Source organism: Diadema antillarum, unplaced genomic scaffold (assembly GCF_040938485.1).
Source record: "Diadema antillarum isolate AM-2024a unplaced genomic scaffold, OU_Dant_1.0 seq00000005_RagTag, whole genome shotgun sequence".
Taxonomy (NCBI): Eukaryota; Metazoa; Echinodermata; class Echinoidea; order Diadematoida; family Diadematidae; genus Diadema; species Diadema antillarum.
In genome coordinates this window covers 4,254-32,052 of record NW_027271127.1, presented here as the reverse complement: position 1 = coordinate 32,052, position 27,799 = coordinate 4,254, and the positions used below count along the sequence as shown (strand labels likewise).

Below are 27,799 nucleotides of genomic sequence, written 5' to 3'. Positions count from 1 at the left end.
TATTCAAAAAGAAATTTTCCTTGACCTTAGTTTTGAGAAACAGAAGTACCAGAGTTGAAGCAGGGCTTATGATACATACAATAATATTGAGCAGAGTTTGGGTGATTTTTCGTTTCAACAATTTTGCAAAAAATAAAAAATAACTTCGAACTTTGATATTGTGAAGATTCTAAGAAACTGAAAAGGAAACTTCAAACAGAAATGAGTAGTTTGAAAATGGAATCTTGTGAAAGTTGATATGTCTAGTAAAATCATCATACAATGCAACATGTACACGGGAAGCACATTACATGTACAATGCGATCATCAGGTGCAGGTAATTTACCTGGTTTACAGGTTATATCCGGACTATTGTTGTATTCATAAACTCAGAACACACTAGCAAATGTACACTTTAGGAATATGTTCTGGTATGATAAATTACATACATAGCACATCTATGTATGATGCAATACTGATGAACGGGAAAGCAGGAAATATGATGGGAAAAGTTTAAAGATTCTCACAGAATTGATTGTCAAATGTTTTACAACTTATAGGGAGCATACATGCAAGTGGTGCTCATCACTGAAGTAGTCACTTACTGCAAGCACGAAGGGATAATGCAGCCAAGTACAGAGAGTATTCAAAACAAGTTTGTATTGCTTTCCTACCTGAAATTTATCTTTCAATAAAAGAAACTACAAATTCTTAGGGTTTGACACATGAAGGATAGTTGGGACCACAAAATTTATCACGTTCAATGCGGATTCTTGTATATGGCGTTATAATGGGACTGCCCTGTCATGATTGGCAGCAAATTGACACTTGACCTGATAGACCCTAAAAGTCCTTTACATTACTGCACTTCCACTTCTTCTGTAATGACATGACAAGTGACTTATGTAGAATATGGTTTCTCACATGTTTATGCCAGCACAGAATCTGAATTACTTCCACAATCTTGACCTGACCTTGTTTAGTTAAAAGTATATCACTACCAATAGCAGAATACCTTGCTATTCTCCTCAAGCATTTACTGAAAGCTGACAGGGAAGGATATATGACTACCTTATAAGCTTATAAACATCAGATAGATAAATGCAACATCCTCTGGTGAAATATTTCCTCAACGTTTTATGCTCATACTTTGTCCTTCAGTCCTTCACTCCCCTGATCTGCAGCACACTCTGTTGCTACACTGAAGGTTTTGACACCCACTGGCTGTATCAGCATAAGGACCTTCCTCTATGTTATCACAATAGAAGAATTCCTCGTGGTTGAGGGCAGGGGATGCTTCCGCCAACTGAGATAGCCCTAGAGCACTGATGTTCAGGCAGCCTGACATGTCCAAGTGTTTCAGATGGGGCCAGCCACCAGCCTGGGAAAGTGCCCTGCAATAAATCAGAAATACCATTACTAACAAGAGCATAATAATCTCCTGTATGCGGTTGTATTCTGACACAATAACTCCTGTGTCAGAAGTACATGGCCCTTTCATTATGCTGTGATGAGATTTATCAATCCCTATCGCTGACCAGTGTGATATATCTATGGTGTGTGCATGCAAATGAAACCATACATTTGGCTTGGCTAGGTATTTGGCTTATTCTGTATTGAAGACATTTTTTAGATCTTTACTAACGCAGGCAACCAGGGAAGAAGAAAATAAGCACAATTGTGACAACACACCCACACATTGGCTGAATCAACAGCTTGCAAACAATTTTGCGTTTGAGAATTCTCTCTGACTATCATCCTGTCAACACAAAACCATGTAGTCACTGTGTGCAAAGAATTACTAAAGTTGTTGTTGTTGTTGTTGTTTTGTGCAAGCCACATAATTATAACTATAACTGGATGATTGAGATGATGATTGTAGTGTCACCATCTTTACATTGAAAGCATCCCATAGCATAGAAAGGTATAGGTAGTGCCATGCAGGCTTGATCAACTGGTGAGATTGGGTGAATTGTGTTACTCACTCTTTGGTGAGATGTCTTGAGCTATTAGTTGGTTTATGCATTAAATTCCTTCACAATTAAAGCAATATCTTTTGATTGGTTCAATTTCATTGTCTTTATGAGTAGGATGTATTAAGCGATAAGCAAGATGTTGGTGAATTTCTTGATGGTGATTGTGAAGATGAAGAATAATGCAGCCATTTCTACAAACAGGTCAAAAGGTAACAAATTTGCAACCATGAATGATTGTCCTATGTATCCTATATAAAGAGTAAGCCAAATACCCAGCCAAAAACTTGCTTTTAAATAGTAAACACACTTAAATACAAGAATTACGTATTTACTTCATTATTATTTCACTAACACTTAGCCATTTACCTCCCTTTAAATATCATTTTTGCTTAAGTACTTGATTTAAGCAAAATACATGAAGCATAGCGTATGTCTTGTCTTTACTCATGTATTGAACTGAATACCAGCCCTGGAGCCCTACATGATTTGTTGGGGACATGCCGTTGACCTACTTGCATATCCTTCATCGATTTTAATTTTAATGAAAAGCATCATGTCTTCTTCTTGTTTGAAAAGTCACAAATCAATAGGACATCTTATTTGCTGCCAAATACCAAATCTAATGAATTTCACAATGCATTAGATGAAATGAAGAGCAAGCAATGAATATAATACCCCCACTAGTGTCATGCAGCTTTAGATCAAATGTAGGTCAAAAGACATTTCCCTATCATCAGCCTACATATTCTAAAATTTTGCATTTTCATCCACTGCTGACTCTGTCATCCCAGGTTGGGATGTCATGAAAAACTGGTTAAAGCAGGGCTACTGGCCTGGAACAAGTCTCCATAACTTGTTCCTTCCGCAATTCTCCAAGAGCATTCAATGCCCCAAGCGAGATTCTTTTTGCCCCGTCGATAATAAATGGAAAGGCTGGTAATCTGCCTGTGGAAAAGCAGTCAAGCAGTACATGCTTCCCCTTTCAACAGTCAATTGCAGGTGCCACTGAACGATGCGAAATATCGTTCGGATAAGAGATTATGGATAGAACTTGTGCAGATGGGCTCACAAACTCTTTTGTAATACACTGTAAGGGCACCTGAATGGGGTCAGTGAAAGTCAAAGACTATCAAGCTCAGTCTTGATTGCAACATATGTCTTCATACAAGTTTTGTAGCAAAACAAGATCTACACACTGCCAACTTGGACACAAAATTCTTCCCAGAATTGGCTGTTCAAAACACATAATTGTTTTAACTACATGTATAAGCTCTTTCTGGTCAACCTTATGATTTTATCACAGTGAATTACGAAGATTGCTCTCAAATGTCACATGTGAAAAAAGACTGCAGCTTTACAGCACACTTTGAGCCTGCAGAATGATATCTTAAGTTCCCAGAGAAAATGAAAAACCGTTTTCCTCCTCTCACAACCTGGTTTCTGCAGTCAAAGCCACAGTACTAGTTTGCTTTAAGTGTGTATCAGCACAGAGCAACTGCATCTCATGAAGAAGGAAGAACAAAAAGCAAGCATGACACTTACAACAATTTAGGTACTGACATCCGGCCAGCTGAGTCACAGATTATCAGTATATAGACTAGTGACTGTCAGCAGCTGGCCAACAGATGCATGGCAGCTATAACTCTACTGCGTAGCCTTGGTCATCCAAGAGTCACATTTTAATAAACCTACATATTCAGCATGGGAATGTATTAAATGCATTTCAAATGAAATCTGTAGAAAATACTAGCCACCAGGGACTGTAGGTCAAGCAGGAATACTGGCATAGACATCATATAAAAATTCCCAGCACAATGCTGTCACACAATTTTTCATGCATACAATTTTGGTCTCATAACTTGGCTTTCTTCGCTGATTATGTTACAATTTCACTGATCAAGTACATTTCCCATGCATATCCAATGGACCCTAGCATTGTATCTGGAAGACAAAAAACAAACAAACAAACAAACACTAAAATGTCACTTGAGAAAATATTCATTTATATACTTTATATATTCATATATTTTTTTCTTTTTTCTGAAGAGAAGACCCTCATGTGATATATCACAGAGGCTCTAACAGCTGTTTATCAACATGCATCCTGATCTAGCACCTCATACTCTTTTGTTACCTCAATCCACTATCTGTGATGCGATAGCAGCCTGACAAGCTCAGGAACTCCAGGTTTCTCTCATAGCAACCATCCTTAGTGACACGGTTGTTGACAACGTCATCTTGGCTACCATGACAACTGCTCCCTTTATTACTGTCTGTACAGCTGCTGCCAGAGCAGCCTCTAGTCCTTGGAGAGTTGTCTGGTATGGGATGTAAAAGTGAGGAGTCATTTGCACTGCTCTTGTGACCAAGGCAATGGGCTGTCCTGTGGATATCTTTTCTGTCACCTTCATTGTGACAAGCAAACCTGCCAGAGCATTCCTTTTCTGTCTTTTTTGGTGAGCAGCGATACAGCGGTCGACCGTTCTTGTCACTGACATGTTCAGAGTATGAAGCCTGAGTTTCATCCTTGGCAACCCTGCTCTTTCCATGTGTGCATGGTACATATTGCTTAGTCTCTGCTTGCACCGGTGCCTTCTCCTGCGAAATTGATGCCAATCTCTTGAGAGTAAGATCAGAGATGTTGGTGCAGCCAGACAGATCAAGGTGCCTAAGCTTGCATCCACTGCCATGTTTGCCCAGGCTAAGAGGAAAGCAAATAAAGCATTAATCAAACAAACATGGTTACTGGCAAATTCATAACCTGGTAGATGACAAATTAACAAATGTTACATTATAACATATTAACCTGTTGAGGACGAGTCCCAAGTATACTCGGGCAAGTGTCTATGGGATATGGGTGTTGTGGCAAAATAAGCCTGTCCTCAACGGGTTAATAGATGTTATATCTCACATGCCTTGTCTTTGTTTCATTTTTTACTTCTCCTATCTCAACTGTTGCCCAGCAACTGTATTGCATGTCTTTTGTATTTCATCCATCCTTTCTCCTCTCTAGAGAAAATGACAAATTAAAAAAAATAAGCCTCTGTGAGCCATAGTAACACACTGATACCAACTGTGAAAAGCCAACCAAGTATAAAAGAAACTAATCCTTAACTAACATTTTCACTTTGCTTCAAAATGCAATGAATGTTGTGAATAAATCCTTCTTTTAAATCTTTCTTTTATCTATCATTTCAATACCAAAACAAAAGAAATAGTTTCTGCAGTTTTATTCAGTCTGGCATAACAATGAGCAACCGGAAAGCAATAAGCATAATCTCCGGTACTACAAAAAATGGATAAACAGAGCAATACAGGCAAAAACTGTTATAACGAGGGCACCAGGACTGCCAACTATACCACGTTATAACAGGTACTATTTGTACGTGAACTTAAAAAAAGAAGAAGAATTAAATAGAGTAATGGAAAATCAATTTTGCCAAATTTACCTTGTTAACAGCAGTACCTAGTTACAAGTGAGCTCATTTTAACAGTTTCCCTGTACTGTATTGTAGTCATAATGAGTGAAATAGTCTATTTTTCATTTTGCAAACAAACACATTCTGCCTTTCAAATATGAATGATGGCTGTCATATTTATGAGGATATGCTACAACTAGTATCTAGTATCATACATTTTGCAGAGTCACAGAGGTTATTTCTAGCATGAAACTGAAAAGAGGTGACATTTGCCAAACATTTATTCACACAAAGCACAGTTAACCTTGCCTAAGCGGAATCTATTTGGACTGAAGGAATAGCTTCGACTTAGAGAAAATTTGACTTTTGAGAGATTAAAATCAACTGAACACAAAGAGAAGACAACTTGAAAATACCTTCGACTTCGGCAATCATTTGCTTTATGCAAGGTCGATTTAAACAAGGTTGCCTGTAGTTCTAAAATGATATCACTCTCACATAAAAAGGGGGTCATATTTGAGGCAGACACAGGATGAATTATCACATGATTTACTGATGTTTTTGAATTGCTTTATCTAATGCTGCCAAAATATGGCCCACATTTTTCATTTTCAAGTAACTGCTTTCATCAAGGAGAGTTGCTGAAAGGTAAATCTTCCCCTTTGAGGTGCAAAACCACTTTCGCTTCTGTCCATCATCAATGCACACAAAAACTGCTCGAGGACTGTCAAATGAAATGTCATGCTAGAAGTCTCCATAGGGAATCAAGTGTCCAACTTTCACTCATATCACAGATGAAACTACAGACATACCAGGCACAAAACAATCTCGAAAGGGTTACGATAATATCCTCACTTACCCTTTGAAAGCAATATCTGACACTTTAGTTTCTGCCAAGTTGAGATGCTGTAGATTGGGGCATTGAGTCAGCAATTTGTAGACCTACAAATTATAAAATTGATAAAAACATGTTGATGAATATAAACCATTTAAGGAGTTTTTCTATGTTAAATAAGAAACATACTTCAGCAACAATTTGTGATGTAAATGTTTAAAGTTACAGAAATATCACCAGTTCAGTACAGGTGCAATAGTCTGTGCATAATCAGGTACCGCTAGACTGGATAAATGACTTGCGTGTTGTAATCATCTGATGATGGTAGGCATTTTGCACTTAAAGGGCCCCTAAAATCCAAACGCATGTTGATTTGTGCTGATTTATGATAACCTCAACATCACTTTTGCGGTGAAACGAATATCTAGAAACATTCTGTATATTTTCAACGATTTTTTTTCATCTATCTTTCTTCAGATTACTTCAGAATGGCCACAAAAAATCCTTCCAAACCAATATTCCTCGGATGACCTCATCTGTCAATCATTGCTAAAGTACTGAAATGTTTAACAAAAGACATTGGAATGCACCTTCCTCTCCACTCAGCATAACTTGCATGTTTCTGTGATATTAATGTGACTAACAAAAGACATGGTGAGGGAACATGGAAGTCATGCCAAGTCGAGGGGAAGGTACATTCCAATGTCTTTTGTTAAACATTTCAGTACTTCAGCAATGATTGACAGATGAGGTCATCTGAGGAATATTGGTTTGGAAGGATTTTTTGTGGGCATTCCCAAGTAATCTGAAGAGAAATAGAAGAAAAAATAATTAAAAATATATGTAATGTTTCTAGATATTTGTTTCACCGCAAAAAGTGATGTTGAGGGTATCATAAATCAACACAAATCAACATGCATTTGGATTTCAGGGGCCCTTTAAACCCCTAAGGAGGCTAGTCACTTTCCCACATGGACAAACTCAAGACAAAAGCTCTTAAAACAAACAAGGCAAGTGCCAAAATGTGTCTCGCCCACTCGCATAAAAGAAATTAATGTTTTTCTAAATCCCGGAAGTTCATTGACCCCACCTTTGACCTTTGACCTTGTGGTGACCTTCAACTCCCCAAGGGACATTTACCAGCTAAGTTTGGTCACAAACGGACATGTGGATCAAAAGTTATGAGTCATAAGCGAAACACGCCGTAAAAACTTACCATTGGGCCCTAAAAGTTTGTTGACCCCTGTCTGTGACCTTTGACCTTGTGGTGACCTTGAACTCTCCAAGGGACATCTACCATCCAAGTTTGGTCACAAACAGACATATGGATCAAAAGTTTTGAGCCATAATCGAAACGCGCCGTAAAAACTTAACATTGGGCCCTAAAAGTTTGTTGACCCCTGCCTGTGACCTTTGACCTTGAGGTGACCTTCATGTTTGATAAACTGTGTACATTCGTATAACCACTCTTCCCTCCAAGTTTGATTGAAATTGAAGTCCTCAGTAGAGAGTCATTTAAGTTTTTGTAGCGTTACGGACGGACGACGGACGGACAGACGCCGCAGGCGATCCCTTAAGTCTCCCCGCACCTCCGGTGGGCTCGACAAAAATGAAACATGGACAAGTTACGACTAATGACATAAAAGTGTGTATGATAACTCAAGTCTCTACTCACCAAACCATTGGTGACTCCCTTGCTCTTGGCCAGATTGAGGCTTTCCACTCCCTGTCCAACACAAGGGAGCAGATATCTCACCATGGCTACCAGCATACGTGCCTCATGTCGAATGCACGCAGCACGGTAACTGGCCACACTGGTATTGCTGGAGTCACTCTCCAGTGCAGAGGAAGTGGATTCGTCAAAGTCTGCATCCTCATCAACAACCACATACACATCCCTGTCATATGGATCATCCTCATCATCATCTGGGAATTGGGCTGGTGCACGAAACTGCCAATCACCTACAAAAGTACATGGAGAGGGGTGGGATGGCACACACAAATCAAACATCCATTGTCCACTATCATGATCTAATACAACATCTGGGGGGCATTTCATGAAGCATTTTGTCCGACAAAGTTGTCAGAAAAAATTTCCTCTCAGCCAATCAGATGCAAGAATTTTAGTAGCTTGTAACAGTTTGTAAGAAAAATATCTGACCAAATCGCTTCATAAAGTGCCCCCCCAAACTCTGTAAATTTCTCTGACAATTAATACAAATGTCCCTTCCCCAGTCATTATTTCAGTTAGCAGCAGACCATGGCGATGGGGCACAGTACTGTAAAAGTGGATATTTTCGTGCTTGACCGGGTGAAAAAAGTTTTGTGTGTTTTCAATTCCGCAGAAACAAGACATCACCTACTGGACTACATGGAAGCAAAAATATTTGTGTGCTTTTATTTTTGCACTACCTTCTGCTTGCGCGAAATGCGGAAAATTTTAACATCTCGAAAATTTCCACTTTTACAGTAAGTGAAATAACTTTGGTTCACAGTTCTATACAGCTATTATAAACTCAAACTGCAACTGCTGAAGGTACACTTAAAATGAAAATATGCTGTATATCCTGGGACATCTTCTTGTATGGTATGGTATGGTATGGTATGGAATGGTTTATTGATCAAACTTCGCAGCCGAACGGCTGAATTGTGTCTGATTTACATCGATAAAAATACAGTGAGACAAAATAACTTACATACATTTGTATGCAAAACACGTACAAAATACAACCATTACGACAACAACAAAACAAATCGGTACATCAGCAGTGGCAGTACAGTAGCCTGACTAGTAACCGCTCACCCCTTAGCGCACGAGTGTAGTTGATGATGACCGCGAATATCTGCCCTACATTCTCGAATACGCACTGCACGCACTGCAGTACGCGTGTGCGCAATGCTAAGAATTCGATGCTCAAACAAATTGCAATATTCAAAGTATTCACGACTATTTTATGATGTTTAAATGCAATTAGCCACATCTGGAGATTCCCGATGGCCGGAAAGGTATCGTCTACTGAAGTTAGTGGAATTAGTGAGTAGGCCGTGATTTTTTAGTTAAAATCCCGCAAAGTTGAGATAAAGTCGTGCGAATATGCGCTAATCGTCGACCTGACAACTGTCGGCAAATAACTGAACGATAGTAGTGTACGTATTTACGTGGAATTGCGTACGCGAACAAAAAAAGTTCGAAACTCGTACAGAGATGGCTCTTGACTAGTTACCGCTCACCCCCCCCCCCCTTACTATAATTACGTGTGTACAGTATGTTGCGCGTGCGCTTTCAGACCACTGATTTATTACCTCCCCCCTCCTCCCTGCTAACTATCCTCTTGGATTTCCGACGAAGTGGGAGGCCCCCGAAAATTCAGACTTTGAATTATAATCAAAGCAATTGACATTTAATGCATTCCTCTATTGTGACATTGTTATGAATAAATATATGTATACATATATAATACATGTATATATACGGTTACAACCCGATCGTTATTCATAAGGTTCGTTAGTCCCAAAATGAAATAAGGTTTCAAATAAAGATGTCCCCGTTTCTCGAACATTATATCGAGTTTCCCGAAGTACACGTTCCAGGAAGTCAAAAAAGGAAATTGCAGCTACTGAAGCAATATGAGGAGATGATTTCAAAACTCACATGAAATCCAAACAGAAGAGAGAGTTGAAGAAAAGAAAGGAAGAGAAAGAGAGAGAAACAAAGAAAAAAAGAAGAAGGCACAAAGACATTGAGAAAGAAGAGGGAAGATCTAAAGAAGAAGATAGAAGAGATGAAGTTGGGTACAGGAAAAAGAAAGATCACAGAGATGGGATTGTGATGAGGATAGAAGAAATGAACCATATATTAGAAGAAATAAAACAGAAGGAAGAAATGAACTTTGAAGAATCTGAGTGCAAAAAAAGAGAGAGAAGTGAGCTTGGAAGAAGAAATGTAAAACTAGAGAGAAGAAAACAAAGAAGATGACTCTACGAAGAAGAATAGCGTAGAAGAAAAGAAAAAAAAGAAGAGGAACAAAAAGGAAGGAATTGAATCAGATGATGTTAGATATGTATGTCAGCATGCAGGAAAGAAGAAGCCGTGAAGATCAATGGGTTTCTTGTGATTTTTGCGACACATGGTTGCACTTGGAATGCAGTGAACTTACAATAAGGTTGAAGAAGACATATCAAAATACATGTATCGGTGTCCTTTCTGCTGAACTGAAAGGGGAGCATGATCGCAGTCTCTCTCTCTCTTCCCTTCTTCCTTTTGGATAACCTTGCGTACCAGTGGAAAAAAAAATGATCTTGTTCATATTGTATTTAAATGGCATTTTCAAAATGATATTTTGAATAACTGTATATTCAAAATAGTGTTGAGGTGTGTGTAGATTATATTGACTTTTTCTTTTCTCAGAAGAAATATGTGCGTCGACATTATAAAACAAATAATACGTATGAGCGAGCGGCTGAGAAATACAGGTATTTACAGGACTCAAAAGTGATATTGCTGTTATGACTATATCCCATATAATATTTTTGCTGTATATATACAAAAAAACATATATATATATATATATATATATATATATAGTTATACCACTGAAGTTTGTTTCTATGCATCTTTATTTCAGACATATTTAACGAAAATTACTAATATGACCGAAAAATTACTAATATGACCGAAATTTTAAGCACAAACATACTCTTGCATTTGTAAGATTTATCATCATAACTATATACATGTTTGAAGGTATACAATGTTTGGAAAGATCGCCAGCCTCGCTGTAGATTTGCCTGTTTATGAAATGTCTGCACATACTTTTTTTTATGATAACATTTTTCGAAGTGCTCATAACTGGTATGTTTTTATTCTTTTTCAGCATTCCCTATATGACCAGAATGTCTGGGGGACTTTCCATTCAATATATATATATAGAATTAAAAGCTTGTGTGGTGAACTGTATAAATATGTATACTTCTATAGTCCTTTTTCATATACTTATAATTAATTCCATGGAAATTGGGATGCAATGATCAACAAGAGATTATATCAATGTGTGATCACAAAGGTATGAGGCACCCCCCCCCCCCTCCTCCTCCTCCTCTCCTCCTCCCGCTGAGCGAGATTGTCGGCGCTATCATAACGAAACAATAATTTTTGCATGCATGAAAAGTCAGTTTTCTTTTCTTAATTACGCATCCCCCCCCCCCCCCCCCCATCCCCGCCTCCATAGGGGAAAAAATGCCTGGTTACGGGCGTGGTTTGACTCCATGACATCCAGGCAATCACACTTTGGTATTTAGAGGTTAATTTAAACATTACGTTTTATCTATGGTGGCCGATTTGAGTGAATCCTGGCGTTATCAACGGTGTTAAGATAATTATGTTTACACCATGTTGGTGTAAGAATTTTAACACCCTGATTTTGCCAGTTTATAAGTTATGTGACCTTGAAACGGGTGGTATCTAATTCCACACTTTGGTATAAATGTTAAATTTATTGTTTTCAAGCTATATGTTTCTGTATTTCGTAGAATGATGTATACCGATAAGCCTTTTGTTAAAACTGTTCTTGAGTTTGATCGCAACCTTACCGAGCCCTGACGAAAGTTAGAATCTGCCATTATTCGCTGCATGCTTTCGCAAACATTGGCCGCTCAGTTAGATACCCATTTACGTAACTTTGATAAGATGAATTGAATTAAATGTCAAAATTAAAATACCATGGGATCGTATGATAAAATTTTAATTAAGTCAACTATATATAGCCTATCGAAATACAAGTACTATTTCACTTGATTTTGCAATCCACAGTTAGCCGGCGGTATCTATACGTGGTTTTCGTTTTCTTATAAAACGGCATTGACCCATCAAAGTCGTCGGGTAAAAACATTCACGCAAAGCACGCACTCAACCTCATGCATCACAACCGAGAAGCTGTTTCCCTGGAAGAAATAAAAGATGAGAGTGTAAATTGTGGTGTAAACTTTCACCATAGTACACGTGGGTTATATCAGTAATTTGTCATAGAATGAAGGATACATTCGGATTTTACTCACAGCTTTCATCCACGCGAGAGTTGCGCTAAACTGCAGCGGTTGATAGCGCAATACTATTTACCTGTAGTTGCATAAATTTTGCTTCAGCTCTCTCTCTCTCTTCTCAGATGTGCAGCTTGATCAGCATGGGGGCTAACAAAAGGAAGGCCCCATATACGATATGATTATATGATTTGTCAAATCTGAAATATTTGATAACATGTGTCTAGAACAAAAATAGTAATCATCGCGAGAATGCTCTCTCATTTTCCTGTCGCATTTCTTGTTTTCTGTTCATCAATATGACGTCGTCATAATAAAATGCAGGTAGCCCAATTTTAATAGAGCATTTATATATAAAGTGTAAATTCCACAAGCGTTAGGATATAACGAGAATCCGGATTATTATGACGAGTAAAATCACCCGGGAACCGACGATCTCGTTATAACGGGATTCCCATCTATAAATTCTATTTTCGCAACTATAAATAAGCAGACCCGTCTTCCACATAATGATAATAACGACACAATGTCCAATGCAGCATACTTACACAATAAAGAAAGTGAACAACAACAAACCGAACATTAATGTGATATTAGATTGTCGAATTCGGACATGGAAATTGAATACAATTATATAGCATGTCCACCACACCGTATGCTGCCAAAAATTTATGTTTATCTCAGCCTCGGCACACGTGTTGGCAGACTTGCCCTTTGCTAGTTAGCATCATTCAGAAAGGGACTTAGCATCATTCAGAGCCTTATAATGTACGGCGCGCGCGCCATGTATTATAGTGAGCGGCTACTAGTCAGGGGTGAGCGGCTACTAGTACAGGATGTAACGACGAAGGTATCGCGCGTTTATTCCGTTATAGGACTTCGTGAGCAGATGATCGTAATACACATAAGAAAGAGCAATATCGCCAACCACATTTCACAGGATTGGATCGGGAAGGATATAATTTGGTAAAGTTATTCACAATAAGTATCAAAGTGAGCGGTTACTAGTCAGGCTACTGTACATTCAGTATATAAATTACATGTATATTGGAACAAAAACAGAGTTGAGTGAAAAAAAACAAACAAACCCGTTTTTACACATATATGTATCCTATATCCTCCATTAGTGACGTATCACAACCCTTTAAGCTAATAAAAAGGGTATAGAAGGATATAGAAGGATAAGGGAGGAGGCGTGGAATGAGGAATGTTGAGAGATAGAAGATGCTACATGTAGTGTGAGGCTGAGACAGGAACAGAGTGAGGGGGAGACAGGAGAACAAAGAAACAGAGGCTAGGGGAGAAGAAAAGGGAGGCACAAAGAGAGAGCAGGAGGAATGTAAGGATAAAGGAGAAGAAGAAGAGGAGTGAGTAGAGGGGGAAAGGGAGGAAAGAAAGGAAAAGAAGCTGTATGCGTCTGGATGAATATAAAAACAAGACAATTCAAACAAAATGGACATACAGATGTAAGCACATATATTGCACTTCAGTTGAAGGACAAATACTAACAGACATATTTCTATATAAACTTCTGCACATAAATACTTCAAATTATTCAATCTTCGTACCAGTTCTTTGATTGTCAAAATATATACAAAAATAAATACACTAAGCGAGTCTGAACATTACTATGCAACAACAGTACTGATAATATAATTCTAACATCAAAGAGTTGAGTCTTAACCTTTCACCAAATCTTTACACCATACATGCGTGTATTGAAATTTAAGAAACATAACTTGCTTCCTTCCTATTCTCTTAACCGTTAACCTTTAGACTCTGACCCAATGACACAAGCCCCCCCCCAAAAAAAAGTCTGATATCTAATACAAGTGTGGTAAACGTACTGTGTTTCATGAAAATCATACGTTATACCATCAGACAGGAATAAACATGGGTTGTGTTGTAAAATCACAAAACGTTACTAATTTTTATACAAAAACAAAATGTACATGTAAATAATATATACACAAAAAACTGCAACTTTAAAACTAAGCATGCAATGTGCATTAATGCACATACCTGTACATTACCATTTGTTCATTAGGTCCACTAGGAATGGTATGGGGCTTTTCTTGTACCTATTCGTTCTGCATCTGACACCAGTGAATGGGACGGCTCTCCTCAGGGAGCTAGTGTATGGGTTTTGTCTAGGAACGGAGCAGCCATTCTCGAAAATGGGGTGATTTTAACAATGATTTTGCGAACTGACTGCATAAATCCGTTCTTCTTTCATAGAGGGGTTGCAGATTGGTTATTTGCAGGGCATTAGCATATGTCTCATATAAATGTCCAAGCACGACTCTGAGGGCTCTTTTTTGAATCCTTTCTAGCTGGTTTCGTTGTTTGGTAGTGAGGCCGGGATGCCAAACTGGACAGGCATACTCAACCACTGGTCTAACATACCCCTTGTAAACTGTGAGGTCTTTCCATCTAAGTTTGGTTTGAGTGACCTGAGCGTGTACAATCTTCTGTTGGCCTGGGCAAGCATATTATTCACCTGGTCATCCCATTTTAGATCTGACCACAATAGTATACCAAGAACCTTCACTGCTTGAACCTCACAAAGAGTTTCTACGCCTAGTTGTATCGTACACAAAGGCAGCTGAGTTCGGCCAAAATCAATCCTCATCACGTTGCATTTACTTACATTAACTTCATATTGTTAGCCATACACCATATGTGGAGATCGTCTAGTGAACCTTGGATTGTGCAATGTGCACCTCTTGAAGTTGTTTCTGCTATACTCATATCATCTACATACTTCCAGTGTTGCAGATCGGAAGAAGTCAGGGCATCATTTATCAAGACCAAAAACAGAACGGGACCCAACCGTGTTCCCTGCGGCACACCTGCCGTAACAGGTTGCCACTCAGAGCAGACACCCTGATAACGAACACACTGTGAACGATCTGTCAAGAAGCTAGCAATCCAGGGTACAAAGGACCGATTTGAAATAAGATTAATCAGTTTGGTAATGACAACCCCATGGTCCACTCGATCGAATGCTTTGGAAAAGTCTGTTGTTACCAAGGTTGAAGTTGTTCCTATTTTGTCAGCGCCCTTAGCAAGGAAATTTACCATGTCAACAAGGCAATGTGTGGTGGACCTTCCGCATCTACAACCAAATTGTTTGGGGTCTAATTCCGTTGATATATCTGACATCAGCCATTTGGTGATGAATAACTCGGCTACCTTAACAAAGTGATCTGTGAGGGCAATCGGCCTTAATTTGTCTATTCTCGCTGGCTTTTCCTTAGGGATAGGGACCACTATTGCCTTTTTCCACCTTTCAGGTACTTCACCACTTGCAAAGGAACTGTTAAGGATGGTTGCATTCAAACAAATACTCTACTCAAATAAGTGAACAAAAATGAAGATACAATGTAAGATTCATCTTCATCTTATGCTGGTGCGTTTGGGGATTAACATAAACAACAAAGAAAGCGAGGGGGAAAAAAGTAATACAAAGAGATCTGGAGGGTGTGGGCATGACAATTAACCATGAGTATAATCCCATGGACAATAACTAATATCTTAAAACCAGAGATAGCTACCTTACTCTGAATAACATCTGTCAGACTCAAACGTACATACTAACAGAATTTTGAAAAATAATCTAAATTTCTAATTGGAGTGTATTGGCATTCTTTTCAGCTATGTCAAACCAAAAATGCAAATAAATAAATAAATAAATAAATAAATAAATAAATAAATACATCTTCTTTTTTCAATTCATTAAATCACTAACTTCTCCCAGATATTTTGTAGTGCCAATCTTTTTACACAGCACAAAGACCAAGCACAATGACGTACGTACCCCTGGCAAAAATGTTCAATTTCATTGGTCACGCACTAACCTCTAACCCAGCGCGTTGGAGAAAGGTGTTTCCAGAGGCAGGGATCCCGAGCCAGGTAAGACCATCTAGAGCACACCATGCTGCACTGGCTCAACTCCCTTGGGTTAAGGTAGGAGAAGATATTTAGAAGGACTTCCATTGGTAGACCCTGGATCTTACTCAGACTGTTGTCATCATCATCATCATCATCACGATCCTCCTCCTGTTCCAGCACAGCATTGTCACCATTACAGCTCAGATCCTTGGAATCACTCTCCTTGTCAGCTTTTAACGCAAAGAATTAAAAACAAACAAACAAACAAACAAACAAAAAAGTCAGCCAGTCATTCCGTAAGGCACAGCAAATAGTGAATAAACAATTCTTATGGTTAATATGGATACCATCACAGAACTTTATGGTTATCAACGTGTATGCTAGCTGTGGATCACAGCTGCTAGCTGTGAATTTGAGAAATCAAAGACAAACATTGTAGCTTAACAATCACCGAGCAATTTTTAATCAACCCGTTGAGGACGAGTTCTGAGTATACTCGGGCAGGTGTCTATGGGAAATGCGTGTTGTAGCAAAATCAAACCGTCCTTAACGGGTTAAGACAAAACATGATAATCACAAGATAGAAAGGAGTTATCTCTGATTGCATGCCTGTAGATGACTTAACTTTGTGAACAATAAATCAAAGAATATTTCTTTGATAAAACGAACAAACCAGAGTGGTGTGTTTGTTGCTTTCATGCTATTAGGTTGATTGCAATTGATACAATTTTGTATACAATTACAATTTGGAACTAAGCTAATTGTACAAAATGGCTTATCACAATCACAGATGAATATGTAGAAAAATCATGCATTGCTTAACACAGATGGGAATGTTGAAAAAGTATGCATTAACTGAGTCTACTTGATGACCCTGCATGAGTACCTTTGATTTGGTTGTCCCCCTTTTCTTCAGGGCAGTACTTGGTTAATTGTTGGTGCCTCTTGATCACATCAGACTTGATTTCCTTCAGTTCACTGTAGCTGAAGTATTCCATCAGCAATGGTTGGAAGATCTGTGGTTGGAAGAAAATAGAGTAAGCTGTCACAACCACACATTTGACAATGCAGTTTCAAGATGATGATGAAAACATTGTGAATTGGCCCCACTTTGGTCCCCAGCCCCCACTGGGTCCTGATGGGGTCATGCCTGAATTTGACATAAACATCTTGGGTTTTTCAAGAAGAAGTTTAAAAAGTTTACTTAAGATGCACAACAGAGGACAGACAATAAATGACTGCAATAGTCCACTTGAGTCTTCGGCTAAGATGAGCGCAACGCGCAGAAAATAATAACTAGTGGAAAAATGAGCAAAGAAAATGGAATTCCATTGGGATTCGAACTTGACACCTCCCGATTGCTAGCCCGGTGCTCTACTGACCGAGCTATAGAAAGCCCTAGTTCAGTGTTCATCCCAGAAACCCTTAATTCTCAATGCTCGAATGGTCAGAAGCTATAGCAGTGTCTTTGTGAGTGACACACACGCACACACTTGAACCTAGCATAAACCCAAAGGATAATTCAACTTGGGGATACAATGCGAGGGATCATCAAAGTGATGCAGCTTTTTGAGTATGTAACAAACGCAAACAGAAGAAAACTGACCAGATATCATGATTAATTAGTTGAAAGATGAGCAGAGAAAATGGGATTCCATCGAGATTCGAACCTGAGACCTCCAGATTGCTAGCCCCGTGCTCTACCAACTGAGCTATAGAAAGCCCTAGTTCAGTGTTCATCCCAGAAACCCTTAATTCTCAATGCTCAAATGGTCAGAAGCTATAGCAGTGTGTTTGTTAGTGACACACACACACACACTTGAACCTGGCATAAACCCAGAGGATAATTCAACTTGGGGATAAATGTGAGGGATCAACGAAAATAATAACTATCTAAAATCAAGGAAAATGCATGTGCAGTTGGGTATGTATGAGTATATCACTACTCAGACATTCATCAGAGAAATGCAAGTACTTCAAAGAGGAAGCTATGATTTTAGCTAATTGATTATGATTAGTAATCTCATTTTCCACCTTTTCTGCACATTTTTCCAGAGTACAAACAGAGAGTAAGGGAAGGGGAGATGTTTGTCCTACTATTAAGCAAGGTTATAATTGTTTGAGTGCAAGTGAGCGAATCTGTAAGTTCTAAATCCAATGACACAAAATCAGTCATGTTCAGAGGTTTGCTGCTTCTCATCATTGGCGTTTATTCAAAGATGTTTTCACCTGAAAAAGTGCATTGATGAGTCAAATAAGACCGGGACTATGGAAACAGTTCTTTATCAGTGACAATGCATGATGTTATGCAACCATCATTTTTTAGACATCTGTATGCACTGATTAAGATGTGCATAATCAGGTGGCGGCGGATCTCGTCCTTTAAAGTGGTTGGATTCAGTGAAAGTCCATTCGTTAGTAGGTCCATGCTCAGGGATATACTTTAAAAAAAAAAATATGAACGCAATCGTTATATAGAGCAAAAGCAAAAACCCCACATGGCTTAATGCTCACTGGCTGTATAATAGATATGACCTTGATACAACCTCTCTGTGGTGCCCCTTATCATTAAATAAATCACAACTATCTTAACTAGAAGTATCACTAAAGGTGATTAATACCCCGCTCCCGCAGCCCAGATTCCTATGAAAGAGAATTGAACCAGGGTTTGATAATAATGATAAAAGGTTATGTGTGTGTTTGTGTTGTGTGTCTGTGTGTATGTGTGCGTAGTACCTTGTGAGTACCTTGTGAGTTTGACTGCTTCACAATTCGATGTGAAAGTTGTTCAATCCACAAGATTTTCAAGAAAATATGCCATTACCGTGGCAATGCCTTGTCAGGTACAAACACAAAGTGTGTCTTGCATAATTACACCTATAGATCATTATATTTAAAAAGATACCAAATTTGAAATAAATTGCTTAAGCACTGCGGAAGTAGTTCGCTCCACAAGGTTTGGGGGAAATTGTGGTTACCATGGCAACACTTTCTCTGACAAACACACACAAAAATATGTCTTGCACATCAACACCTCAATGTCAATATGTACACCAAATTTGAGTTCCACTGCTTCAAAATTGTGGAAGTAGTTCACTCCACAAGATTTTCAAGAAAATATGCCATTACCATGGCAATGCCTTGTCGGGTACAAACACAAAGTGTGCTTTGCACAACTACACCTATAGATCATTATACATACCAAATTTGAAATAAATTGCTTAAATACTGTGGAAGTAGTTCACTCCACAAGGTTCAGGGAAAATTTCGGTTACCATGGCAATGCTTTCTCCGACAAACACAAAAAACATGTCTTGCACATCTATACCTCAATGTCATCATGTACCCCAAGTTTCATCAAAATTGCTTCAAAATTGTAGGAGGAGTTTGCGACGCAAGATTTGCAATGGACCGCCTGACCGACCACACGCTGATTCCTATACCCCCTTTATACACTTCGTGTATGTGGGGGTATAAATATTCAAAACAGCTATGGACAATCACTAGTCTTTACCTGTATGAGTCTCTAAAACAATGACACTTTTTAAAAGCTTTGAGAATAAAAGGGTTAAGAAAAGATCCCATGAATTACAGATTTTAATGGCTGGAATTAGGTTAAAAAGAAGGGAACGTTTGCTACTAAATTTGGTCAAAATTAGACTGTGTATTTGAAAGACAAACAATACAAAACTGTAGGAAGGTAAAATACACACAGGATAATGGACAAAGACGATCAAAATAGCTCCGGTGAGTTAACAAACTTCTTAAACCTACAACTTTGATGGAGGCCAGCATCATGACTATCATTGACATGAATTAAAATGATCACTAGCCTCTGTACTAGAGGAAAGCTTGCTGCATCACCTCTTCTTCCTCTTGCATGTGTGGCAGGAAATCATCTGTAAACTTGTGGAGTGCTCTGATGAGGTTGTGGCCGATGGTGGCTGCCTCCTTGGGACAGGTGCATCGGTCAGCCTTGGTACAGCCTTCCTCCACAAGTGTCACCATCTCACTCAACTTGTTGTCAGAGTGCACCTCAGATACTGCATCGATTTCCACCTAAGAACATCAATTTCAATACCTTACCATCACATACTACGCATTGTTAAAGGGTGTGTACAGTTCTGGTCGAGGTGAAGATTTAGCTTTTAACGTTTTGTGAGATATTCAGAAACCACTCTATGAGATGTCAAAGAGCATGCAGTTCTAAGGGGTATCAAAAGTTTATTCGATGAAAATCGGTTTTGAAATGGATGAGATATCCAAAAACAAGGTGAAACAAAGAGATACTAATAAAGTTGGGGCATGTCGTCTTTTATTATTAGCACTTTTTTGGATATCTCAGCCATTTGAAAACCAATTTTCATCAAATAAACGTTGAATCCTTCTTAAAATTACATGCTCTTTTATATTTCATAAGAGGCTTTTCATTATCTCACTTAGGAATGTTCAAAACATGAATCCCTACCTCAACCAGTACCGTACAATCCCTTTAATCTTCAGTTGCATAAATTTCAAAATTTTAGAGAAAATCCTGAGCTTGTATTTATTTATTCATTTATTCAAGATTTCATGCGTGTTCACAAAATAGGAATGCATACAAATGTATGCAAGTACATCTCATATAGCCAAGACAGAATATACAATAAGTATACATTGATAAGAAGCAGTTACAGGATAGTATACAACTCCACTAAGAGAGCTACATTATTCAAGGTAACAAACACGCAAAGGAATTGCAACATAAGCTTAAAGCTTGAAAATCGTCGCAACCCCCGTGCACACAATCTATATATGCTTGCAAATACATAGTTTAAATGATACTTGATAGAAGTTGGGGGGGGGGGGGTATTTACAAAGAGAGCATGGGAACATGAGGGGGAAAGAAGAAATGCATGTGTGGTGCCTATTTGTCCTGCCGGACATTGAAAAGAGAGAGCAAGAAAAAGTTTAAAGTGTCAAGTCATTATAAGCAAATTATACTGATTAAATTGATTAAATTTCTCATAAATCCCATTCAAATGTTGATTTCAGGGGAAATATATGATCACAGCAAGTTTAATAGTTAATAGTATCCAGGAGTTCAGCGTGAAGCTGATAATAGAATATGTTTGATCGACCTTTTGAAAGGAACGTTATCAAAGATTTCCTCCTGTTTCATTTTAAACGAAAAAGTTAACAAGAAAAGTTTTGGGGTTCTGTTTAGAATTACATTCGACTGTACAATGAAAATTTATGACAAATCTACGACTAAAATTCTTTCAAATGACCAGTACTTACTACATTGTCCAGGCATGACTTTTGCACACAAAACAGTGTTAGAAACGTACAATTTACATGCAAAACACCGCTTGATATCCGCTTGATACTCAATCACCGTAATGCAAGCTACAAGTGACAGGAATGGAATCACAAGTAAAGCTTTCATTGTACTAGAGCATTTGGCAATTTATCAGTTGGTTTGGGCGGGTTTGTGCGTTTTGAGCAAAATATGCAAAGTTGGCACACTGTCGACTGAGTCGAGAGTACGAACATGGCACATAAAGAGTGAAAAAGTTAGAGGAGTCATTATTTCCTGTTTTTTCAGGAAGTAGTTGTGTCACATTAGTCCTCTAAGACACAACAGTGGCAGCCAAATTAGGCTAGCTCTCAAATCAAAGTTAAACATTGTGTGAAATCATTGGTGGCATGTACAGTGTAACATCATTACTGTGTGACACTCAGGTTAGATTTTGAGAGTTCTAGAAATATCTGTAGGGCTGAAGTTTACACTTTCTAAATAATGACTGATCTCAACTCTCTTCCTTTCATAGATTTTATAAGGTAAACATCTTCCTGCATTACACTGTAATTTCATATCTGAAAACATTCATACGCATTTCCACCTGTATTTTGAGAAATATCCATACATAATGTAGAGTATTCATTGAATTCTGGTCAATAACCTTAATAAAAATTCTTTATCGAGAATGTTTGTTGGCAACGTTTGCATAAATTTCTTTCCCCTTCATATCAAGGAAAACTATATGGTTGCAAACATGCTTCTGTAAAGGATACAGTGGATAAACACTGGTATACACAGAATACTTCATCAAAACGTTCTTCAATGCAAGCCTACCAACTCTGCCTTTTTCGATGGCACTGGCTGACACTAAGCAATGTGCAATGCGACACATATTAGTATTTGCATTTAAACAATGCAGCATTGTCTTTCAGATTAGCAGTATGATGAACTTGACACATGAGATATTCATTCTCAATTATTAAGTACTTGTGTAGTTGACAAAATACCAAAGTCAAGTAAACCTTCAGGAGCAAAATCAGGGAACTGATGCTGGGAGCAAATGAATGCACAAGCATTAGATCCCAAATACAGGGCACCCTCTCAGCACTGCAGTCACTCAAGTAGACTTCTTTTATGTCAGATTAAATGGTCAGAAGCGTATCCGGGCAATTACCCCGAGAGGGCAATTACCCCCCGGCTAAATACTGGTTAGTGGTAAGCTTAGAGTAACGATTAGGGTTAGGGTTAGGGTTAGGGTTAGGAGTTTGGGTTAGGGATAGGATTAGGTTCAGGATTAGGATTAGGATTAGGGCCAGGGGAAGGGTGCGGGGTAATTGCCCAGGGGGTAATTGCCCTAGACCCGGTCAGAAGTCATTCTTACCTTGAGAAACTGCAAGCGATTCTTCAATTTCCACATGATGCACTCATTCTCAATGTGCTCATGTGTTTTGAACTCTGTGAATGTGGACCTCAGACTCCATAGCAAAGCACGTAGGTCAGCACAGCTGGATACATCTACCTCTGATAACTGAAACAAAATGTAAACATTTTGTAAACAAATAGTAGATTAAAACGAATTTCCCCAGACTTTCATTTCTCTTTTTTCTTCTGTGTTTGAATTCTACTACGTGTGTATCATTCTGCCCAAATATGCATATCAAAACCAATTAATTTCATCACCAGTGATACCGTACCACAGGCATAGTCAACATACAAATATCATCAATTCTAATCTTTATTATGATCTCACGATATGGCTCTAGAATCTAATTTAATCAGATCTACTTTAATAATCTGTTGGTCTTCATGCCAATGGTCTTTGCACACATTTACTGTACTTACTTTTACTTTTTTATAATACAAATTTATTCCAATAATGTTTTCATGACTTCGAAGTTCTTCATCAAATGAAGTTGAAACTTACTCTCCTTCAAGCAAAATAGGTGTTGATATATTCTAATCATACATGTACATAGCCCGACCAGACGCTGTTACGCTATGCGAAAACAGCGTCTGACGAGCGCGGCATGCAGCCTCAAAGTGAGGAACCTCAACACAACTACAAAACTTAGGAAAATGTATACTTTTCTCCTTTAAACAGAATACTTTACTCACGTTAAATGCATGTTTCTATTACAGAAGAATAGTTCGCCACACTGGGTCCATGGAGACCACTTGCGATAAGTCCGTGGAACAAATAAAATGACACTTTCTGGCGCAATTCCTGACCGTCGGGCTTCGTCGTTGCAGGATTCAAAATGGCGCATTGACTTAAGCGCATGCGTGACCGGATGTGCTCCAGAGCGAGCGCGTGTGCGTTGAAAGTGTCGAACAAACCTTGGCGTCTGCTACACAACTACCGTTCGGTAATAGGATACCTGACTATACATACATGTGTAGCCCGATAAGACGCCGCACGCTCCTGTGCTGTACAATGTCAATGCAATGTAGTTTATGTGTTTATCCATTACTGGCATTAAATTAGTATGACCATGAAACTACAAACCAATTTTTGCTTTGTAGCTTCATGGTAATGGTATGACGAATTGGCCACCAATTGGCCGCCGATGTGCACAGCAACTCCCCAATTGCAATGTACATGTTAACTATACACAGCCCAGTCGCTGTACATGGTACGTCGCGACAGGGCTGTACGAGCGCGACCACCAACCACTAGGAGAGCGACGTAATCGTATCACGATAGCTTTGACTTTTGATACTTACGTTCATTTTTGTCACCTCAAACTCATCGAGTATACTCTTCAATATTTAATCTACATCTGATGCTATCAGTATTCAAATGTACGTAATGAAACTTACCGAAATTGATCATCATATCCAGCATGTCCACACCGTACACAATCTTTCACGCCAGGCCAAATTCAGATACATTTTGTACTGAGTATCGGGTGGTCACGTGATGTGAATGCCCTTTCAAAAGGTCGCGCTGTCGACCATGCTGCTACACTCAAGCAGCGTACGCACTGTTACTAGTATACAGCTACAGTATAAACTGTACTGGGCTTATGGCGGCGGCTGGCGTCTGGTCGGGCGAGGAGCATTGAGCTCCATACCACGTTATGTTATTGTTATTGTTACGTGGCGACTGAGTACGGAGACTTTCGTACTCAGTCGCCACGTCTGCACTCAAGCATTGCCGCACCGCCGCGCCTGGCGACACTCACGCCAGTAATCGCTCGCATTTCAGCATTCGCATGGGTCGTTTGACATCGCATTTAAATCCATGATTTTAGATATGATGCCTCAAACCGATTTTGCTCAAATTTCGTAACTAGGAAACTTGTGAAGCTTTATGGACATAATCAAGCGAATTGCCGCAGTCCTTTCATTTTCGTGTTGCATTGCAAAAAAGCGTGGAGACTCCTTATAAGGGGTGCCCTGGGGGTTACTTATAAGGGGGACGGGGTTACTTATAAGGGGGACGGGTTACTTATAAGGAGGGGCCCCCCTTGTAAGGTTTCCCGAACTGACTTAGTACGCACTTCGTCTGCGCGCAAAGCACATAAAAATGGATTGGCTTTGAATGTAGAGGAGGATGGTGTGGGAAAACGCGATAATTCACTGTTCATTAATGGTTTTAATCAAGGACAAAATTTCGAATATTTTCACCGAATCGTAATGACAGCACAAAGCCGACACCATGGCTATGGAAGTTTCTAAAAAGCTTCGTTGACGTTTTCTACAACACGGTGTTCAATACAACTCGGTTTGCGTGCATTGTCAATGCAAAACCAGCGGTCGATCCTAATAACGCGATTTACCGCGGGGAGCTGAAACGAGGCCAAGCTAGTTCGTCGGCGATATTTTTGCACTGAAACTTCGAATCGAAAAGGGAACAACGGCATTTGATAGAGCTGGATTTTCTCAATCACGTAGGTCAAGTTTTTTACGTGAATTTCAGTGTTAAATATTCTTATCAAGCAAACAAACATTAGGCGGTCGATGAGTAGTAGGTCCAACCCTACAACTAACCGCAGCAGCGACCCCGCACGTACTATGTTACAGCGCCCCGCGACGGGGTTACAACTAACGTTAGTGTGACTGGACACCCCACACCACACATATGTAATGTGGCCCAGCTGATGATCTTCGCAGAGCAGGACACATTTTGGAGTAACGAACCCGCTTTTTGGGTAATTTGGAAAATATTTCCTATCTATGTAACTGCCTACCTTGTTTGAATACAACTGTACAAGCCGTTTCATACGACTATGAGGACCAGAAAAAACATCAATTTCGGCTGGAGCAGGAGCCATGGTGTCCGCTCTGAGTGTGATGGTGGAACTGGAAGATAAACATGTCGTCATCGATAATATTAGCCTACGCTCAAGACTCGACCATGTACTGAAAAGAGACAGGGTCGTCATGATAATTTATACCTCCGCCAAGCAAATGTTTTCGTTACCGCGGGCGTTGGTTTAAATGTGTTCGTTCGTTCGTTCGTTTCATAGTTACATTGTAGTTAGTTAGAGTTTGTCCGTGTGCAAAATAACGCAAAAAAACAAAACAATAACGGATTGGAATGAAACTTGCAGGAAAGGTTGAGAATGACACAAGTAACAAACGATTAACTTTTGGTAATGATCCGATAATTTTTGGGGAATTTACGAAGGATTTTTGATGTTTTGGCAGGTAGGGTCAATGAACTTGGGAGTTCAGGCTGCGCGTATTTGAGGTTTGCCTGCGCGCACTAAAGTGCGTGCTCTAGTTTCTGCTGGGGCGAGGCGCGCCGTGCAGCTTAGGTCTTATGACGTAACAAAGGCTTCTATATTGGGAAATCGGGCGACTTTCAGCACCGATGTTGATAGTACGTATGATATCTCTATAGGGCTCACACCCATAAATATTTCCCCATAGGGACGTGTGTTAAAAATCAAATTTCAAAAAATTCTGTAAAATAGCTGGGAGAAATGAGGTGTTTCAGCTTCACTAACCTGGATAAGTTAGATGTACCCTTTCATCCATCAAATTCTCTGGGTGGATAATTCAGTTCAAATTCTGTTCAGGGGTACGAAAAGCCAGACTACGAGTTCTTGTCACTCAAAAAGTCACCCATTTTCCGTGCACGTACCCAATGAAATATAGTCCCCTCAAATTCCACCAGAAAAGCTTTCATCTTCTAACCAAAATGCAATTTGTAGAGGAATTCATACTCAATATCTACAGCTATTCAGTTTTTTGCCAAACTGCATCATTGATTTTTAATTAATTTTTTTCTTCATTTATTTTGGTATCTTTGGTACGAATTTGTGAAGGGGTTTCGGACATTCCATTGTATTTACGGGTGTGAGCCCTATAGTGAAGGTCATATTTCTCATTTGACTTTTAAACATCATAAATGTGTTTTTGATGATATTTGCACCTACATCATATGGGAAATTACACATTCTAGGGTTATAAAGCTTCTCAAAGGGACACTTTTGAAACTCACACCCTTTGAGGTTTTTTAAAGAAATAAAAATGTAGTGTTGATCAGTTCTTCATAAGATGAATACCTAGAAGCAGGCAGTAATCTTTGATTATGGGGGTGTCATCATCACATTATTGCCTACAAAATACTTGAAAAGACTTTGTTCTGTCAAACAGACTAACTTTATGAATTTTGACCTCTTCCAGTGGTAGCCAAACAAAGAAATACATTAAAATAACACAGTCATTCAAAGTTGTGTGATACTGATGACTGCTATGTACAAAGGTCTATCTATACCACAACAACACAACAACATAATAAGAAAACAAATTATAGCCAAACAGAGTTGGGGGGGGGGGGGTAGAGGAGAAGGGGGGGGGGGTAGGAAGGGGAAGGGGGGAGGGAGGAAGAGATCTGACACAATACAACAACATAAACCAGCAGAATTTGTATGGGATGAATACTTCCCATAGACTTGTGTGCATTGCATGCATCCTCTATAGTGAAGGTCATATTTCTCATTTGACTTTTAAACATCATAAATGTGTTTTTGATGATATTTGCACCTACATCATATGGGAAATTACACATTCTAGGGTTATAAAGCTTCTCAAAGGGACACTTTTGAAACTCACACCCTTTGAGGTTTTTTAAAGAAATAAAAATGTAGTGTTGATCAGTTCTTCATAAGATGAATACCTAGAAGCAGGCAGTAATCTTTGATTATGGGGGTGTCATCATCACATTATTGCCTACAAAATACTTGAAAAGACTTTGTTCTGTCAAACAGACTAACTTCATGAATTTTGACCTCTTCCAGTGGTAGCCAAACAAAGAAATACATTAAAATAACACAGTCATTCAAAGTTGTGTGATACTGATGACTGCTATGTACAAAGGTCTATCTATACCACAACAACACAACAACATAATAAGAAAACAAAT

At 38.9% G+C, this 27,799-nt stretch overlaps 1 protein-coding gene across 1 annotated transcript; it reads right to left on the bottom strand.

The window, feature by feature from the left end:
* LOC139724930 (F-box/LRR-repeat protein 5-like) lies at positions 1–25,715 on the bottom strand. The gene is made up of 9 exons (XM_071636051.1): positions 25,617–25,715; positions 22,805–22,951; positions 20,004–20,198; positions 17,026–17,155; positions 16,106–16,369; positions 7,885–8,171; positions 6,234–6,316; positions 4,090–4,656; positions 1–1,373 (listed from the first exon to the last, which is right to left on the bottom strand). Exons 1-9 carry the CDS (start codon positions 25,698–25,700, stop codon positions 1,145–1,147), a joined length of 1,986 nt encoding a protein of 661 aa, XP_071492152.1. The 5' UTR covers positions 25,701–25,715; the 3' UTR covers positions 1–1,144.
* Between the last annotated feature and the right edge of the window lie 2,084 nt (positions 25,716–27,799).

What these genes read in the sequence shown, in the direction of transcription:
- LOC139724930 (XM_071636051.1), bottom strand. Translation starts at nt 25,700, where the DNA reads ATGGCTCCTGCTCCAGCCGAAATTGATGTTTTTTCTGGTCCTCATAGT. An exon ending in TACAGTTGTATTCAAACAAG is followed by an intron (nt 22,952 to 25,616) that starts GTAGGCAGTTAC and finishes ATTTTGTTTCAG; the next exon opens with TTATCAGAGGTAGATGTATC. An exon ending in TCCAACGCGCTGGGTTAGAG is followed by an intron (nt 8,172 to 16,105) that starts GTTAGTGCGTGA and finishes GTACTTTTGTAG; the next exon opens with GTGATTGGCAGTTTCGTGCA.